Raw genomic sequence first — 20,214 nt, forward strand, 5'->3', positions numbered from 1 at the left:
TGAAGAAATGTAAACGGTGTCATCGAGCACCCTTCGGTTTATCGTTCATTGTAATACCGGGTGCTTGTCTAATCCCCTTATTAAGAAGAAAACGAAAATGTTTGGGCTTTCCTCTGAATTGCTGTACACAGCCGACATACTGCTGTCAAACCAAATCAAAATCATCATGTACGCTGAGGGAGGGGAAACGCAGAAATCTTCAAAGTGTGCGTGCTTGGATTTCTCCTGCGGCCGCGCGCTACATTGCCTACTCGCAGGCAGCTTTGGATGTTCTAATCTTAAACGGTAATCGCCTGGTTGCCTCGGCGGGATTTACATTTTTTTTCACGGTGTAATCTTGCATTTACAATGTCATTTACGTGACTCTGGCCCGTACGCCTCTTGACATCTCTGTCTGGCTCTCGAGGTATAAGACTGACAACAGACAAGCCCCAGACACAGCGCTTTGCTTTTCATACCCCGGCGAGTGATGAACTTTTGGCATGCCGCTCATGTATGCAAACAGGCTTTGTTTCCTACACACACACACACACATACACACACGTTCTTGATTGATGTTAAACTGAGAACGAGCCCTCGTGTTGCTGTCAGAGCTCGGTTAAGTCCCTTGAGCCTCCTGATTTCTTGACATTTGTAGATATAATATTCACGCAACAAGGAGCAGCTTTTGTGATGTGATCCTGCTGTAACACTTTAATCTGTTTAGACTGCCTCAATATTATGGCAGAGCGGAGAGAGGCCCGTTCAATTCAATCCGTAGCTTGGGGCAAACACCTCGGTAGGATCTGAAGATTATTTTTTTAATGGAATGACTGCCTGGTGTTACAGTGAGAATGTTGGCTCCTCTTTTTATAATGTTCTTGGTTTTTATTTTTCTTAGTGGGCAAATAATAAAGTTGTTCTTATTATTATTGCTATTCCAGAGCTTTTTTTCATGTGGAGTTAATCATGTGGATGCATTTAAAAAATAAAAAAAATCTTAAAAGGATAGTTTTTTATTTTTATAGAACACATTTTTTTATAATCTTCATGCAATCTTCATATAATGACAGTTTATAGTGACTGCAATGATAAAAAGTATTTTTTTGTTGTTGTTGAAAGAAACCACTACATAATAGTTTTGTGTAAAGTGTTGTTATTTACTGAAAATCACAGCTCTTACAGTTGGCATGAAAGGGAAATTCGTCATCTATTTTCTGAATGTACATTATTGTGGATGATTCATTCTTTTTATTTTTATTTGACCTTGTAATTTTTAAGCAAAATGTCAACAGACATTTGAGGCATTCAGATCTTCCTCAGTCCAATCGACAAACGATAGATTAAAACCCTCCATCCTTTTTTAGTTTTTTGATAAAGATCCGTCGCTACTTCCATATATGCATTTTCAAACTCTTAGTTATCACGTCAGAAACAATGCCGTCGGTTTGACACTTCTTAGCATAGACGTTACAAGATTATCAATGAATGACAACTTGAATTTTAAACACAAAGCTATTGTGTGGAAAATATCATTCTATCCTATTTTATCTACAACTTTTGCACAAATCAATACATTTTTTTTTTACAATATTGTATCAGATAGTTCTTTAGTCTCTTTTTGTAAGGTAGAACATAGACTAATGACTCAGGTTATATTTTATGATGGGAATTAGTATATGGCTCAAAGTTGATGTTGTATTTCCCCATGAGTAGCTGGTAATGAAGATAAACCACATGTGGAATTTGGTGATTGTCCCATACCATGCTGTCATCTATCCCCCAATTACACCAATCATCACTCTCTAAATCCTCTTTGGAGTAAATTAGCTGCAGTATTATTCGGTGCTGGCCTGCTTTTCCCTCCTGTCCTTTTTCCTTTCCCTTTCTCTCACACACCGTTTTAAAGCCTTTGAAACATCTCCAGCCCGAGCGCGCTCGAAACGTTCTGCACTTAGTAACCTGATGCTGGTCCCTGCCCTTAATGGTTTGCATTAGCTGCAAGCAATAAAATTAGCCCAGGTCCCTGCTAATGTTGGAATAATCATTTACAAAGATGGTTACCACATGCTGTAGCTGTTTCCCTCTCATTCCCCGCGCTCCCCTTTTTTCTCGGCCTCTCATTTCTTCTTTTATACGGCCTCTAATTCGCTGTTATTAATAATGAATAAAAACGCAATTTTCTGCAGCTTGCTCCAGGGCCCTGGGAATCATTTCAATGAATATTTCAGCACGTTATTTTAATCACAGCTGCACATATGCAGAGGGAGGGGGTCTCTGTTTTATTGGCCTGGGGTGTGGCTATGGTGAGACCCCGGCATCATTAAAACCCCTCTCTGGCTGCATAGAGGGTCCTAGCTCTGATTTACAAGACTTGTTAAAAAACACAGTAAAAAGGAGGCAAGCTGCGCCATTTATACTTGTAATTTGATACAGTATTTTGTTAATGGGACTTGCTGTTATTTATTTGTGTGCTGGATAGCCACGGCTGCTGTTTTATGCCCGAGGGGTTCTCCTGGAAAAGCGTGTCTGGGTTTCAGGAGCTTTAATGAACTTCATGAATTAGCTATATTTTACCAGATATCGCTTTGATTCTCCCTCATGTGGAACCCTTTGGTTTGGGTGCCCTCCAAAATGCAATTCTCCATAGCGTTGTATGTAGAATATTACACTACTATATAAATCTAAGTGCTTTCGTGTGTGTGTGTGTGTGTGTGTGTGTGTGTGTGTGTGTGTGTGTGTGTGTGTGTGTGTGTGTGTGTGTGTGTGTGTGTGTGTGTGTGTGTGTGTGTGTGTGTGTGTGTGTGTGTGTGTGTGTGTGTGTGTGTGTGTGTGTGTGTGTGTGTGTGTGTGTGTGTGTGTGTGTGTGTGTGGATGTGGAAGCCCATTTCTGCCACATAAAAAGAATCATGCTTTTGTAAATACTAATTATAAAATAAAAGTCAGAATTATGACATACAGTAGTCAAGATATTGACATAATTTGGAACTCAAATTCAACTTTTTATCTCATAATCATGACTGTCATAATTATGGCATATCATAATTTAAACTTTTTGTCAGTTTTTATCTTAAAAGTGCATGTATGAATTAGTATGTCGTAATTATGACATGTTATCTCGTAATTATGACTTACTATGTCATAATTATGACATTTTATCTAATAATTATGACTTAGTAGTTAATAATTTGCCTTCATTGTTTACCAATTTACCAAAGCATGCTGTTTTCAAATGTGTTGGAAATGGGTTTATATTGTACATATTGTATATATATAGGCCTATATATTGTATATATATGTATATCGCTTTCATTTTAGATTTCCAACTTGTTTTTTTCTGATTCCTAACAGGAGTTCCTGTCTTTTCCCCTTTTCCAGTCAGCTGCATGACTTCTGGCGTCTGGATTACTGGGAGGATGACCTCCGGAGGAGGCGGAGATTCATCCGAAACCCTTTTGGCTCCACCCACTTGGATATTTCGTGCAAATCACTGGAGGACTACGGTCAGTAATTCTGCCAACAGCCAATCAAAAATGTTGCTGGACTCTGTCAGTCTAGCTCATTATCCCCAAATTGCGTTCATTTCATACAATGACATCATTGTTCACCAAATGGGATACACATATGCGAATTAGAAAACCTCCAATCAACTCTTGGACGCAACTAATATTCTCAGAGCTGAGAAATAGTTTGTTGTCAGCTTTATAGGTTGTATATTTATGGGCCTTGTCAATTGAACATGGCAAGAGGGTTTTATGGCAGGTTTTTATATTCTAACTGCACACATTGTTGAGAGGAAAATTGTGCGCCATGTTTTTTTTTTTTTACCGTTTCTGCCTTTTGCACTCAAACATTTTTCCCTCATTGACCCGTTTGATCTTGCAGCGTTGCCCACCGCACGGCTGTCGATTTGGCTCTGTGTCTCGCAACAGAGGCTTTAAAAGAGAAACGGTTCAATACTATTAACCACTGCGGGCGCTTCTCCTCCAGGCATCAAATTGAAGATACGAGGGGGAGTTTATTAACCGAACAAGGGCAAATCTATTGATTCTCAAGTACAATGAGGCGACTTCTCTCCTGTGCTCAGAATAGTTACTGTAACTATTTCCATTACACTTGGGGAAACCTACTAGGGGCAAAGGCAAGTGAAATAGGCCCATTTATTTAAAACAATATACCCAAGTGAACCCTTGATATCAGCTCATATATGTAGAGGCATATGGGAGTGTTATTTGACAGCATGTGTTGCTAATGGCCACCTGGGGTGCTAATGGATTGCACTTTTTAATGTAATGAAAATGATACTCTTTGATTATAGACATTACATCTATATTTTGCCCTAAACGCCACATATTAACCAGTGATTTGATTAATTTTGGTTTACATATGTCATTTTAAAGTGTGTTCTGTGACTTGTTATGCAGTAATATTGTGTCTATCTACATGTCTGGCCTTTTGTGGCCAACTGTTTTGAGGCCATGTCAGATGGTCTGTGTGTCAGAGCCAGAACACACACATGCACACTGGTACATACACATGCCAGCTGTTCCTTGACCTGCAGGTGGCCCCTGCTCATGTCACAGCAGACATTTTTCCCCCCTCCAATTCATTTTGCCACCATATCTAAATTCACACCGTCTTTCATATTACATATTAAACATATCACACAGCATATCTCATGCATTTCTATAGAAGCTCACACCACTGCAGTGTTCCTCTGGCCCGGCTCCCTTTTCTGCCTGTCCTCGGTAAGTTGTCAGTGCGTCTCTGTGGACCCACGGTCTAGTGTCTGGGGCCGCTGTGATTGAGGACTTGTTGAGGTCCCCAGGCTTCTCCCAGTCTTTAATGAGTGGAATAATGCATAAGATTGTCATGTGAAAGGGATTGCCTGTAGTCAGATGTTGCCCCCACAATGCCATAGAGAGAGACTGAGGGAGAGAAAAGAGAGGCTTATCTAGATGGGTTTTATACAGAAGGAAAGACCATTTTCTTAAACCAGCACAGTTACACGTTTATTTGATATAAATATGAGTTTATTAAATATGATTAATTTGAATAATCTGAATTTCATTGTATTCATTTAGTCCGAAAATTTCTTAACTCTGCATTGCATGAAATGCGCTGTTGATGTGTGATGTCTGCGTGAGCAGGTGCGTGGAGGTATACATACGTTGACAGGCAGGTAGGACATCGTACCATTGCTTTCAGCCCAAATGCAATGATTGGAAGAAAATGTTATGATCCTACGCCATTCACAGACGATATATATACATATAAATACGCTTAGACCACTTAACCTAGTGATTGCCATCAGGATGTGACGTGACTTTCAACCAGCATAACAAAAAAATGTTTCTGGAACAAATCGCCTACTTTTCTGTAACTGTAATGAAAGCTATAGGTAACACTGTACATATGTGTGGTAAGTCTCGAATCGTTTGTTAAGTTTCTCTGTGTTTCGCTGAACTGGCAGTAGTGGAGGTTTACAGCTGCTTTTGTGACCAGGGGTTGAGGTATAGGTGATTTAAATGAATAAACTGTTAAGAGCGCATATAAGTTTCCATTATTTGTGCCAGAAACCAACGAGATTGAAAAATGACTGCTCTCAAATGTCAGAACACTGGCAGTTGACAGCAGTCACTGCATTTGGGGCTTGTTTTTATTCACAATGACATATTTGTATAGCGCTTGTACGTTAGAGCGTACGCTGTGTTTTAGCAATATTTCAAATTTCCTCTTGTGCGAAATGACATTGGGTGGACATGAAATATGTCTCAGGTTCATTCGAAAAATATTCTAACTACCCTAGAAACAACATCATTATATTTGATTCATGGTAATTTAATGTATTTTCTGTGGATGTAATACGATCTTCAATCACTGAAAATAGAAGAACGGGCTGAATTTAATGGGACCTCAAACGGCTGACCATGTTGTATAAGCATTTGATCAACTGTACTGCTCTGTGCCTCATTCCCAGGTACCTTTGCATATGTTTGTGGGAAACTTTGCTTTAAAACAGCTCGGTTTAGCCTATTAGACTTGCTGACAAAATAGTGAGTGTTTCATGTAGTATATGCAATAGTGAGTGACTTTGATACCTTCCCCCTTATTCACGAGCGGCTGAGTATATTGTTAGCTGATTGGAATTGGGCAAGCATGAAATGGAAGTCAGGTTAATATTGATCCTGCTCTTTAACAGCCTGTTCTACCTCGGGGTGTCCTTGCAGTCTCATTTTCAGGTGAGCAGCTCTGCCTGACCCATTGAACTCCTTTGGACAGAGATCTTTATAGCTTGTTATAAGAGAAAGAGTAAAAGAGAGCCAGAGGAAAGGCGGAAGTAAGGGTGTGTGATGATTCAATGCAAGTTAAGTTTAATCGACAACTCTTGTCTTAATGTACAGTGAGAAGCGTAGAATGGAAGTGAATGAGGCCAATTTGTAAATGGTAAAAAAAATCAAATCGTTTCAAGACGTAAACAATATGCATTTTAACTGGATTTTAGTGTGTAGTTATATACAATAATAATAATAGTTAATACTATAATAATATAGAAAAAATTTTTTTTTAGGATCCATGCATGTCCTTAAAAAGCCTTAAATTCAGTCTTATCAAATTTGAGGTCATAAAAAGTCTTAAATATATTAAATGGTGTAAAAAAAAAGGTTTTAAATTTGAAGACGGGACAACAGGAATCACGATGCGACCTATTGTGATAATTAAGTCATATATAAAAAAACTCTGCAGATAACGTGATTTCAAAGAGAGAGAAAACCAAAGGACGAATTGATTTTTTGTGTGTGTGTTAACCAATATTATACTACAAATATGCCACTGTCGATTGAGCTTATGTTGTATTGAACCTGTAATTTTCCTGTAATTGGCATGTGAAAGCCTAATCAAATTAGCCCCAATATTTAAATGCACAGGCGTTCTAAATTCTGTGCACACAGATTTCATGTGGGCCTCCTAATCAGCCACACGGGTCTGTATGTGTGATACGAAATGCTTCTCATATGAGTAAAACTATAACAAAAACTTAGCATGGGTCTCCGGTTTCACTTTACGAAGTTGGGCTTCTTTTTCCAGAGCTGACTGCAGGATTCCTGCCGTTTGATCGACGAGCGCAGCAAGCCCACTTTGCCACATTGTTTGTGCGTGAATGCACTTATGGCACATGTGCAACATTTTGTTTGAGTTATTATATATCATTCAACTGCAGAGACATACATCTACATGTCCCACAATCCCTTTTTCCGTGATCGTACATTGTGTATTTTTACAAAATACACAATGCATCTCATCTGTCAATCCCAGAATGGAAATATAGGTGTATATATATTTTTTTTTTTTCTCTCAAATTTTTTGGATCATTCTTTCATGGCTACAAGTGGGCATGACTCAAGTGGGGCAATAAAAGTGCAAAGCCAATACCTCACAGCTCCAGCCATACATAAAACATAGTCTGAGCAACAAATGAAGGCCTATTTGAAGCCTTTTTAGTTGGGCTGAAAAAAATTGAACCGTAAAACTATCAAGCACTTAAATATTTCCACCTTGAGAGCTTCTCTCACAAACTGTAAAATTCCTTTTGCCACAAGCTATGCGCAAGTTTTTTTCCTTTGATGTGACTTTTGAAAGAAAAGAGGCAAGTAAAGAAATCAGTGTGTTGAAGAAGTCACATAGTGATGGAATGACAGAATTGAATTGCAAAGTAGAGTCTTTTTTCATTCCCTTTTCGAAGCCTTCAAAACCCCAAGCTACTCACTTCTCCTTGGCGTTTATCAAGTAACAGTTTTCCGCCAATGAAGGAGCTATTTCGAGCCCACTTCAAATGTTTGGTTTTCATCATATCATGCTAGTCATTGGATATAAGTTCAGAGCTACATCTACTTCAGCGCATTTTGATTTGCTTGTTATTCTACACGTATGTCAGTCAGTCAATGACAATTCCCCGTCCCCCAGCTGTATGGATCAGATCCAAGCTTTTAGCGCAGAACATCATTCAAGTCCCACAACGACTGGCAGGCCAGCCATCACCTGGTCTTTCTCAACCCTGCTGCGTCATGCCAAATTTGTGCCCTGGGTAACATAAACCCTCTGATGGCAGAGCGGGTAAGCCGTGCTGGGCTTGAATAGCCTCACTGTTGGCCGTGATGGCTCACAGGAGTCCAGTGAGCGAGCTTCAGGGGTGCCGATAAACGAGGTGGTTGACAATACAAGCGAGGGGTTCTTTTGAGTCACTGGGGAGGTCTGAGTTGTAGCGATCTCGAGTTCCCATCAAGTCTCATTCCTAAGACTGACAAATGATCGTCTATGTTACTAGAGAGCTCTTATATGTGACCATGCAGGCTTTCTATCAAAGGCTTGCCATTCAAGAGAAAAAACAGGAAGCTTCTGTACCGGTGTCATTGCTTAAAATAGCAACATGCATCACTGTATTCCAGAACCTAGTGAGCTGCTTTCGTAAGCAGCATTCATGGCACTCCCGACCAAAAGGTAGGAACATAATGATACAGTAGCTTCCGAAAGCTTCCCATAGTTCCTAAATTGACCTTTTGTGGCAGTGCTGCACGTATTCTTCAGACTGAATACACTATAGTGTTTGAGAAATTTTTTAGAGATAAATAATTTTACCCAACATTATTGTGTCCTACATATGTTTGTTTTTTAGAGTACCACCGTTGTTGTATGAGTTGTTACCTGTGTAGAGTGCACAATAAAGTTGGATAAGGTTCAATGTAAATGCGAAACAAATGATGAAAGAAATAATTCTTCCAAAAATTATAATTCTGTCACCCACAACCTGAACAACCTGTATGACTTTCTTGCTGACCGCAGAAGATGGTTTGAAGAATGTTTCAACTGTTTTTTTTTTTTTTTCTCTCTTCCATACAATGAAAGTCAATGGGGTCCAATGTTGTTTTTGAACCTCACTGACTTTGAAACATGGATGTGAGTAAATTATGATTTTTATTTTGGGGTCTCCTGTCAGCTACTGTAGTCAGGTATCTGCAAGATGGAGGAGAAATTAGAATTATCTGTGGAGTTTTGCGTGAATGACAATTAATTGTAAACCCTTATAGCCTAATGTTTGTGCTGTTGGCATAGATAGATGACAATAAAGAGCATACGTTGATTAACGTCAATCTTTAATGTGATGCGTTACGCGGAGGTGCAATTAATATACAACATTTCTCCCACCAGAATGTTCATTATTAGTGACATAAAACTGATTCAGTGTCAACATTCAATTATTAGCGCCAATGGGGCTACCAGAACTAGAAACTTCTACAAGTTATCAACAAATGACGAAATGCATTGACCAGGTCTGCTCAGACTGTATGTACAGATTTTGTTTGTTTTCCTTTTTGTGGCCTTCTTGTGTAAAACATCCTAAAGCTAAAAACTTTTTTTTTTTTTACTCCCAAACTCTCTCCATTTGCCCAGGATCATTTTCTTGTCAAAACCCGCCTGGTTTATTTTGTCTGCGTTGCACCGAGGTCCTAAGCTTTATCTTGCCAGTCAAGACCGAAGCTCAGCCCCATCAGCTCTCCCTGCTTTAATGCAGGCGTAATGACGGTTTACAGAATTACGGTCTTAAGTTTCCCTCCGTCTGCTTTGATCCATGACCGCTCGCTGGCTCTGTGCCTCTAAATGTTACACGCTCCCTATTTCCGAAAAGCGGTCCCACTTCTTCCTTGGCTCTGATGAAAGCTCCTGAGATATGAGACTGAGCAGGAAGCCCGCTGTGTTATTTTTTTCCCTCTCTCTCCTTCTCTTTTTCTTTCTTCATCTGTGTAGTGGTGTTGACAACATTCGAACGTGACCGCTTTGAGACAAGGTACATGAACCCCACGGGAGTTTAGGGAACATTTTAAACACTGCACTGAAAAGAAACATGTCAAAAGAGTGTCAGCCACTTTCTATTTCTGATAAGCGTTTCTTATTTCCTTTTTTCCCCCAACAGAATCTCTCTGTTCTAGAGTCTCAGGCAAATCTGACCTTATACAAGACAAATCCAGTGTGCAGTGATGTGTGTCAGGCCTGACTGCTATTATTCTTTCTTTTCTTCAGTAATTAATGCTGATGAATGAATCTTTTTTTTTTGTTCGATACAAAAGTGGTTACACACTTTTTGCATAATTTTTCTTTTTGATGAGCTTTGGTGGTGTCTGCAGTCTCTTAATTGTACTGTCGGTTCGATCTCGTTTCTTCGTTTAGAGAGCAGATTGCATTATGCCTAATGGGCTTCGAAGTGTATAACGGCCTGCACCTGCTTTATCGTGAGTCTCTTTAAGGGAGAATTAAGGTGTTCGATATACTTCAAGTCAAATCGAAGAACAACTGGTATGACGTCATTTTGAACAAATCAGGCCAAAACTAAGTTTGTTTCAGGAGTTCGAAATGCCTTTCCAAAGTGAACTTTCCGGAAAAGTTCGCTCCAGCTGTTAAATACCTTCATACTACCATTGGTTTGTGTGGCGATATGTAATAGGTAGGTGTGGTCTGAAGTTCCACCTTTATTGACGTGGAAATCTTAGGCAGAGGCTATTTACACTAACTCTGCCCTCTGACGTCTGGTCGGGCCAGACAAAATGACAGAAGACGCTGTTATCAACAGTAGCAATGGTGTAGTGGTAAGGCGCGTGGTGGGAAATTTTGCCGAACTCGCTCCCCATCACATATCAGAAAGGCATTTATTTTCAATAAAAATTAAGAAAATTTTTGAAAAGTGTCTAACGTGTGTTTAATAATAAAGTGTTTAGGGTTAGAGGTAAGTGTAGGGCGTGGTCTATTGTCCCAATAAGGCGCCAGTTTTAATAAATATAATAATTTACACTCTGTGTTATTATTGCATACCGTGTAATGTACAACAATACTGAGGTGCAATTAGTATCTGCCACTATTTTTAAGTGTAAATAGCATCTAACTACTATTTACACTTATTGCAAAGAAAATACTGCTATTTTTACATAGTGTAAATAGAATCTAGCGCAATTTGCACTTAGTGTAATTAGCCGCTGCCAAAATCGTATCGTTAATTTCTTCTGTTCAGTCCGTCGAGGTCGAACATCTACGAGTAAAAACATTGAAGAACACACTTCCTTTTAAGCAAAGAACCAAAAATAACTTCACCTTGAGTATAACGGGGCCTTTAAAGTCATGAAATGGAAGTTGCAGTTGTCTTTTTTATCACTATTCTGATGCATATTTGAGTAAAATGGCTTCTCGAACAAGAAAAAATGTAGGGCGAGACTTGTATTTGTCCATTGGGCATTGATTGGATCGATGGATCATTGTGGTTTGCTATTGGTCGATCTCATGTGAGTGACAGGTTGTCCCGCCCTCGCACCAGTAAACACGTCATTAGAGAAGAGAAGAGATGTCACTGCAAGAGGGAGGGGAAGTTATTTTGATTAAAGATTACGAGGGCGCATGACTAAAAAAGAAGATGTGCATGGATAAATCATTTATAATAAATACTGCAAAATTACATGAAAAACAAGAATAGTCAACGGTGACTTTAAAACAATAGAGTGAAACGTGAAGGCTTACCTGTGTTTCCGGTCAGGATTTTGAACTAAAATGTGTTACACAATTTGACATCATTGCAGATACTCATGCCAGATATAATTTGTTCCTATATCAAAATCTGCAGTATTTGTCTTATTGTTCTGAAAATTCAAGACGTCCCAAGATATAATGCGTTAAAAATAATGCACCAAGTTGCTACATTGCTTGGCAACCATAATCGATTTATCCATTGTGGCTTATTGATTTTCTGTGCTCTCAAATATCTCTAGGATTCATCAAGAGACACAAGAAGCTTGCCAAGAATGCACACACAATTTTTCTTAAACACACCTATAATCTACATATATAGACAGTACATGTATCATTTTTAGGTATTGCGATTCTCAAATGTGCTTAAGTACAGATATCGTCTGCTATTGTCTCCTTGCAGACCCCGAGGAAGACGAGGCACTGAGAGGGAGGAAGGGCTTCCGAGGCCAGACGGTGGTCAGCCAGAGCCCCGAGACAGAGCTGATGCTCGAGGCGGACGATGACGCGGTCAGTCTACTACAGGAGAAAGAAGTGGACAACTTGGCAGGTGAGTGGGTCTATACATAACACAGAGTGCAATCTGTATGACCCTTTCCTTCAGTCCTTCAATTAAAGGTTCTATGTGTCACATGGGTTTGGATTAAGCATTAAATAATAATAAAAAGCATTTGAAACACTATTTGTTATATTATTGAGACTACGTACCTGTAGGTTTAGCCTACCTGTACAGAGAGGTCCTGCCGTGAGCACTTCATCTATAATGTCTGAATTAATTCCACATTTGGTAGCATGTATTTATTTATATATAGCTTAAGCGTGGCATTTTGGCAGAATGACAGAATTCGACACAGAACAGATATATAAATATATCTTACTTGTCAATCTAGATGCAGACCAGTGTAGTTAGTGTGGTTACTTTGCTTTAGGACTGTGTTTATGTTTTTCTGCCAGTGTGTAGGGTTAAGTATTGCTCTGGACAGTGTTACGTTTTAATGCTGAATGTTTATTTATTTATGTTTTAAAGACTATAGTATAACATTATTTTAAATATGTATGTCTTTTCTTTTTCTTTTTTTCTTCTCACAGCAAGTTTCGGTCCCCGGGTTTTTATTTCCAGAGGCAGGTTTGACTATTTGAAGAGATTAACCCCTCAAAAACCAATAATACTACTTTTAACAAACTATACTTTTTAGAATTAAATCTGATATGAATCTAACTAACTATCAGGAGTTAATCAAGATCGATATAGGTACCTTTCCAAAAATTTCAACTGCTGTTAATGGCAGTTATCAAATCAAACGTTATGATTAATCTTTGAAAGATCGTGAATCTGATGATTTTTCCTTCATAACTAAAATGGTCTTACTTCTTCTTTTTTTTAAGCGGAATCATTTAATTAAACAAATCACTTACATTTCCATTATGCTGCAATATGATAACAGAATTACTGACTGGTTGTCCTCTCGGTGTTAGTTGTACTACGCTAACATAGTACATTTTTATCAGCTCTATGTCGGAAGATGTTAGATGTGATATATGTATTCTAAATGTGCAACAGACATGTTATTAATAATACCCAGAATAATCAATGCCTCGACTCGCTCCGCAGACCTTCATTAGTCAATGAAGGTTAAAAATGAGCGGTGAGATATTTATGCGTCTGTAGAAATAAGCCAATGCTCTAATTTATCTATTTTTTGTATGTTCTTACCTATCTGAAGTGTTCTATGTAATACTCAGTCCTCTATGCATAGCTGGTTTTGTATATTAAATCACAGCACACAACCTGTCAACTTGTTCACACTATCTGAGTTCTGTGGGCCATTCTAATCTACTTTGTTTTTGACTCTGTAAGATTACAATTATTAGATCTAAATTAGGATTGCCTCAATTGCCTCTAACATTTTCCCACTGATGTCAGCCAATTCGCCTTACAGGAATGCAGACTGGTGTGTTGCTGCTGTTCTTTTTCTTCCATCTATGTTCAAAGTAATTTTACTGGAATGCAATCAATCATAGATCCTGGCACAGCTTATAAATTCCTGATATTTTAAATAAGCACCATCATAATAACTAATATAAAGCATACACTGATTGTGTATTTCCAGCACTTTTCAGTACTGATTATTTTAAAGGCAACTTTTAGTTAATGTATGAAAACAGAAATATTGTTCAACTTCAAGTAGGATTTTCATCAATGAAAATGCTCGTATTGATTTTATTTATTATTATGACTTGTGGCAGTAAGTTTATGATGTGACCCCTTTTCAGTGATAATAATTTTATCTGCTCAACATTTAGTTTAAAAACGTATATTTATGCATGTTGTCTATATTGAGTGTTTTGTTTTAGTTCTGTTATCTGAATTGTGTATCTTCACCACAAGGGGAGCTGTGCTATCTGTGTCAGCATGTAGTGTGCGCTGTTTCTATTTTGACAGTAGGCCTACACGCTATTGCTTGTGCTAATGAGATCAGTGTAAACAACAGGCCAATCAACAACAGCCTTCTCACAGCCAATGGGAGGGGCTCCGTTTGCCTGCAGCCAATCAGAGTACAGGAGCTGTCATGACTGTATTTACACCCACAACTAATCATAGACAGAATAGGTGTGATATGAGAGAGATATGGTACTGAGTTGTTGTTTTTTATTTCACATATCTCTGTTTCTCATACTTATTCACATTGCCTTTCACACCAAATCGTGTTTTAATTAAATGTATGAAGCTGTTTTTAAAATAATTAAAATTGTTTAATAAATCATTTTTATATATTTTATTAAAATTAGATTATAATAGTGATTCATACATTTTACAAGTTGCTAAATATGTAGAAGATTTTTTTAAATATTTGTTGTGTGTTAAAGACCCATAATATATCTCATGTTCTGTATCAGTTAATGTGTAATATGCTATCTACGATGAACTCTGATCAAACGAATATTTTTTTTTCTTTTTTATATTCATATTAGGCCCCTGTAGTGACAGAAAGATAGAGAAAACAATCATGTTTTCCCAGCAAGCCTTTGTCTCGCCACAGTGACATCACAGTCGACAGCGCGAGGCAGCCTGTTTAGCAGCTGACGTCAGGACACAGCGCGCGCGGCCCGGCCTCATGCAGCTCAGATTTGCTGAGTACAACTGCACCTGTTTCATTCCAACATGATAATCTGATAATCCTCATTAGTACTCTTAAATCAACACTACATCACTAAAAATTCACCATAGGCTTCACAGGGAAAATTACAAATGATTTAACAGATATTAGCTATTATTATTATTAGGGTGCATAGTATAGTAGGCTATAGTATATAGTATAGTATAGTATAGGCAGGCCTATAGTGCTATAAAATTGGCCTTTATAAGAAACATGGGCCTAAATGTTGTTCATATGGATTTTCAACAATCGAGAAACGGTCCAGTCCAAGATGAGATCGCATGTGAAATCTGATCGCTCTGATTCTGTAATACGAAAGTTTTCGCTTCATCCCCATTTTTTGAAAGGTCCCGGGAGGCATTAGATCTAATCCCCTCTGCGCATTGGATTAATGCTGTATTGTGTCTGGATTCACAAGTGTCCCCAGTAGCCTCTTTTTCTATTAAACGTGTTAGAGGGACTTGATTAGGATTAAATGGACACACGTGAACCGATATTAGCTTTTCAAATAATTTGCAATCACAAAATACAACATAATTTATCTAAAGAGAAATTGAATGCTTATTTTATGTTCTTCTTGTTTTCGAGTTAATAGATGTTGAGCTGGACTTGTGGTTTCAACCAGATATTAATTGGCACTAAAAACCCCAAAAGCAGTAGGCTATTTATTTTTTAATTTAAGTAAAATATTCGTGTCGTATGATGTTGTAGCTAAACCATATACAGAAGACGTTTCTCTTATTTATTTTTTGCTTTATAGTCCGGTTGTGCTGTAGGCCTACTATAAAGGCTAGCCTACTTGGTTTCATTCATTCAAACGGTAACATTTGGGAGGTGAAATGGCGAATGTTTTAGCTGGTACAAAAGCAGGCAGAGTGGCTTGGGTTTCTACGAGCGGTCAGGGAGAGCAGTGAAGGAGAGCTCTGGGAATTGAAACCCAAATCCACTTGTAATCTTGCAACAGTATCGAGCATAATTGGCCGAGGAGAGCAGATTAAGATTGATGAGACGTTAAAGTGGCTCTTTGGAGTTCAGGGGATCGATAAATATCCCAATTTCAAGAGCCTCTCCTCACATCCAGGACAGACCCGTGGGCTGCTACATCTAGCCTAATAAAAGACAGAGGACTGGTCGTCAAAGAGAAAAATATAAAGAGCGAGCGCGCGCACACACACACTTGGGATTAGATTATAGTCATCTGACCGGAGGTCACAACATCTGTAAATATTTTAATAATGTTTGTAAGGTCAATTTTACAGGTTTCATATAATCAAAATGGAATCACGACGACTGATTTGATTAGGAAGCGCGTAAATGCGTATGACTCACATAGGATTGTTTTCCCCCCCGCAAAATAATGAAGGAAAGTGACTGTGAAATTATTGCTTGGGTCTCATAAAATGCTCACCTATTAAAATACTCGATTTTTTTGCGAATTACCAATGCTTCAATTTGGAAGTCTAATCGTGTAAATTGCTGAAACGATTCTCTTCAACAATTCATGTAGGATATTTTCCCCTTTTCATTTTCATGCGTAGGCCTATAGTTTGTGTAAAACTCTGCACCATATTTATTTTGTAATTAGGCTATTACTGAAACAAATTTTTTTTGGTGTATATCGAGATTATTTTGAATAGCCTGCAGGCCCTACCATTATTTCCCCCGCACGACATGATGAAGATCGCTACCTCGTCAAAATATAATACAAAACCATTTTCAAAAAGGCAGGAATGGGAAAAATATTGACAACTCATTCTGAAGAGATGACACAAATAGTTTATAATACGTGTATGGTTGTGCAGCCATTACTACATCAGTTACTAACTTACATAAGGCCTGCGTATCGCTTGTTGATGGCTGACTGGCGATACCCTGGGTAATTTCCCCTGTGAAAAATAAAAATATATTTCCTTGTTATAGGCCCTGTTGTCTTGAGCACCCCGGCCCAGCTTATTGCCCCGGTCACTGAAGCCCGCGGGACTCTCTCTATCACGACCACGGAAATCTATTTTGAAGTGGACGAAGATGACACAGCCTTCAAACGCATTGATGGCAAAGTAGGTTGAATTTCTATTGCGCATTTGTAACTGTGTGCACAAATACCAAGCAGAATTGCACTCCTAATGACATGGACACACAATCAAATACTATAAAGTGTTTAGCCATTTTAGCACTTTATAAAAACCGTCAATTCAATAACGTTAAAAATATAGGCACGTCTTTCTGAATCGAGGCCCACGCGAATCGGCAATCTTCAGTTTTTTCATGAATTACACGGAATAACATTGAGTGAAGGAAATATAATCTAACAAATTTTAGTTAAATAAAACAATTTGAACATAAATGAAGGCGTGCAATTCAGATGTGCAAACTGTCTTAGTTATTAGATATTATACCGTTAAGCCACACATTTCTGACCTGTCTGTGCAATCCATATTTTAGTTCATATGTGTCCTTCTCTCAACAGGCACTGTTCACATGAAGGCAATTTCTTATTTTCCTGTTTTGTGTATTCCGCTTTTTTATTTGGTAAAAATCAGGCTGCATCGTGTATAGCCTAATTTTCACGCCGAAGAGGCTTAAAAATCCCCCCAAAAATCGTGCCCATATTACACTGCAATATTTATGTAGCATGAATCATTATTTGGACACAAATATTAATTTGCTTTTATTAAATCTTTAAATAAACTCAGAGACAGATATATAAAAAAAAATCAAATCACAAAATGTTATATTCCAGTGTATTTCAAGTGCATTATTTTCAGGTATATATTTTTTCATATATATATTCTCAATTTCAGGATTTTATCATGTAAGCAAGGTACAAACAAAAATGGTCGAATATACTTTAAATAAGAATTCAAGTATGCGAATGGAATGTTTAAGAAATAGTACCATCAAAATGTAAACTTTAGAAATTTGCCATTGACAATAGATTAAATTGTGGATGCATGTTTTTCTTCTTTCTCTCATCTTCAGAAATAATCCAGGCGAATGTTTAAACATGTGAAATTATACTTCTATTTACGTGTCACAGAACAACAATCACAACTGCAGACCACCGGATTCACAATCTACAAATGTGTCTATTTACAGTATAAAATGTACAGGTTTCTCTGTCACGTACAGCTTTGTTTCGAAAGCTTTTAGGTAAAATGTGTTGTTGGGCAGGGTTCGTAAAAAGAAAAGAAAGAAACAGTAATACTGACAGGTAAGTATATTCATTTTGATTGTTAATACAATATGTTTCCTCCTTATGACACATTCGTGTCATGTGAAGTATTTTTAAACGGAGCTCTCTAAAATATTTTTTTTTTACAACAAAAACAACAGTGACCATTTTGTGGAAGAGTTCCTGATTAGCGTCTAGGCCTCGGAACTTTGATCAGTCAGGCCTTCTATTCATAAACATGCCGTTTATTTTTATTTTTACCTCAGAGTTTCTCCAGGCTTTTAGGGTTGGTTAGAATTTCTCTAGCCAGTCGCCAAGTCTGTTTGGCAGCGTTTTCAAGGCCCGAATGTGGCTTCCCTTGGAAAAGGTCTAGGTTTGGCAGAAAATAATGGGGGCATCTCCTGCACTGCAAACACGAAATGAGCTGCAATAAAATCCCGTTCAGTCGATCCCCGAGGCAGTTCTCGTCCCAGTCCGACTCGCGCGGGTGTTTCTCGCACTCGTAAGACACAAGAGTTTTCATGTGGTAGTTGTTGAGAGGCTGCCCGGGTAGCTCGAGGTGCCGGTCGCGCAGCGTCTTGAGCAGCGACAGGCATTTCTTCCTGCACCCTCCCAGGAGCAGTCGGTTCTCCGCTTCGGCGAACTGCAACACCCAGGCATCACTCTCCGCCGAGCTCTGCTTCCCGTTCAACGAGTAACACTCCTTCGATAAGAGATTGAAGCCCTCGGCTTTGACTTCTGCCACCCTGTTCGGGCCAGGCCACGGGATGTGCGGGAGCGGCCAGTGGGCAGCACTTCGCGGCCAGATGCCGGTGCACTTGAACGCGGGGGTGATCTGAACCACATATCTGTCTCTGATGCGTAATTTCACCTCGCTGGTGTCCGCGACCATTTTAACCACGTCCCTATAGCTGCACTTATCCACCGCCTGCGCCACGAGCGTCTGGAACCTGGAGCGGATCTTGCGCGCGGACAGGTATCCCGAAGCCGTGATGAACTCGACCCAGAGGGACATGCTTCTCTTCCGCCCGTCGCTTAGCTTGAGCACGGCGCAGCCCGGCAGAGAGCCGTCGTCCACGAAGTTGAAGACCCCCATCTGGTTCAGATAGAGGACCACCTCGAATTCAGTAGGGGAGATGACCTCGAGCCCCTCGAAACGGTTATCCATCTCGTTTAAGGAGCTGATAAAGCGGGGCTCCTGGACCTCCACCTCCTTCAGGACATCCGAGACCACCTTGCACACCTCCCGGATGGTCTTGGAGATGGCCGCTTTCCGAGACTGGCATTTCTCGTTGTAGTATTTATTGAGATGATACACCAGCTTGGCTTGGGCGGCGATCATATTTGGACAGAGATCCGGGTTGTACACCGGAGTCTCGCAGTAACCCGAGGGATCCAACGCGGCTGTTTGTACAGGAGCCAATTTTAGAGAAGAAGGAGACTATTTAGAGGGAAAAAAGGGGATTTTGAAATAAATAAAAAAAATACCTTTCTTTTATTTGTGCGTGGAGCACATGCACAAAGTCTGCCAGCTAAATCATCAGCTTCTGTTTTCAATTGCGACCAAAAAAAAAGTCAAACCCCTTGGTCTAATTCAGCAATTAAAAGTCCATACGCACGGATCAGTAGTTCAGCAAACCTCTTGAATCCACTTGCGGTGTCTTTTCTCTGTTTGTAATAGAGGTTGGAAAGTGCAGGGTGCTCTTAAGTGTGTGTCCAAGCGTTGTTGGTTTGTTTAAGACTCCGAACTCACTCCTGTGAAATTATAAAGGGAGGGTTTGAGAGGAGCTCGTCCAATCACGGCCCGAGTCGTCACTGCCTTCAGTTTATTGACGACAAATTAATCCTCCGCTTTTATACACAACCAAATCGTCTGGTGGAAACACACCTACACGTTGGAGGGAGACGATACAGGTTTATTCGTGATATACATACTGGATTTTCCTGCTCTTCTTGTTAGATACAGACTACTACGTCTATTATTTATTCATCTATCAGAAATTCTGCAATTATATTTAGGCACTTGGTAATTTTAAGTTTCCATTTCTATTATGTTTTTTAGCCTGCAATTTGTCGAAAATATTGATTTGTTAGTTTGTTTTTCTATTTTCACTGAAGAGATGCGTGTAGTTTGACAAAGTTTTTCGTTGATCTGTTAATTCGATTTTTCTTTTGGTGTTGCAGTAGGCTATTGTTTCACATTATTATATTTTCCGTGTTTAAATGACTACATTTATAGTGCTACAATGCGTTATAGCTCTCTCTCTTTATAGTGCGTGTTATTTAAAACTCGTTTTGCATAATATATTAATAGAAATATTATTTTTAATATGTTGCTGT

General features: G+C 39.0%; 2 protein-coding genes across 3 annotated transcripts in view; one reads left to right on the top strand and one right to left on the bottom strand.

Moving 5' to 3' along the window:
- Positions 1-20,214, top strand: part of nbeab (neurobeachin b) — a gene marked incomplete at its 5' end in the record, with an annotated part of 258,401 nt that overhangs the window by 165,369 nt on the left and 72,818 nt on the right. Inside the window, 4 exons of one of the 2 annotated variants that reach the window (XM_079608909.1) lie at positions 3,358-3,482; positions 11,948-12,094; positions 12,634-12,666; positions 16,623-16,759. In XM_079608909.1, coding sequence (XP_079465035.1) covers positions 3,358-3,482; positions 11,948-12,094; positions 12,634-12,666; positions 16,623-16,759 — 442 coding nt within the window. The remainder of the gene's footprint in view (positions 1-3,357; positions 3,483-11,947; positions 12,095-12,633; positions 12,667-16,622; positions 16,760-20,214) is intronic. The other variant, XM_079608908.1, reaches the window with a different exon arrangement.
- mab21l1 (mab-21-like 1) lies at positions 17,355-19,624 on the bottom strand. Its single transcript, XM_079608910.1, has one exon. The coding sequence runs from the start codon at positions 19,214-19,216 to the stop codon at positions 18,137-18,139; it is 1,080 nt and encodes a 359-aa protein (XP_079465036.1). The 5' UTR covers positions 19,217-19,624; the 3' UTR covers positions 17,355-18,136.

The sequence above is a fragment of the Phoxinus phoxinus genome (genome assembly GCF_949152265.1).
Source record: "Phoxinus phoxinus genome assembly, chromosome: 4".
NCBI classification, from domain to species: domain Eukaryota; kingdom Metazoa; phylum Chordata; class Actinopteri; order Cypriniformes; family Leuciscidae; genus Phoxinus; species Phoxinus phoxinus.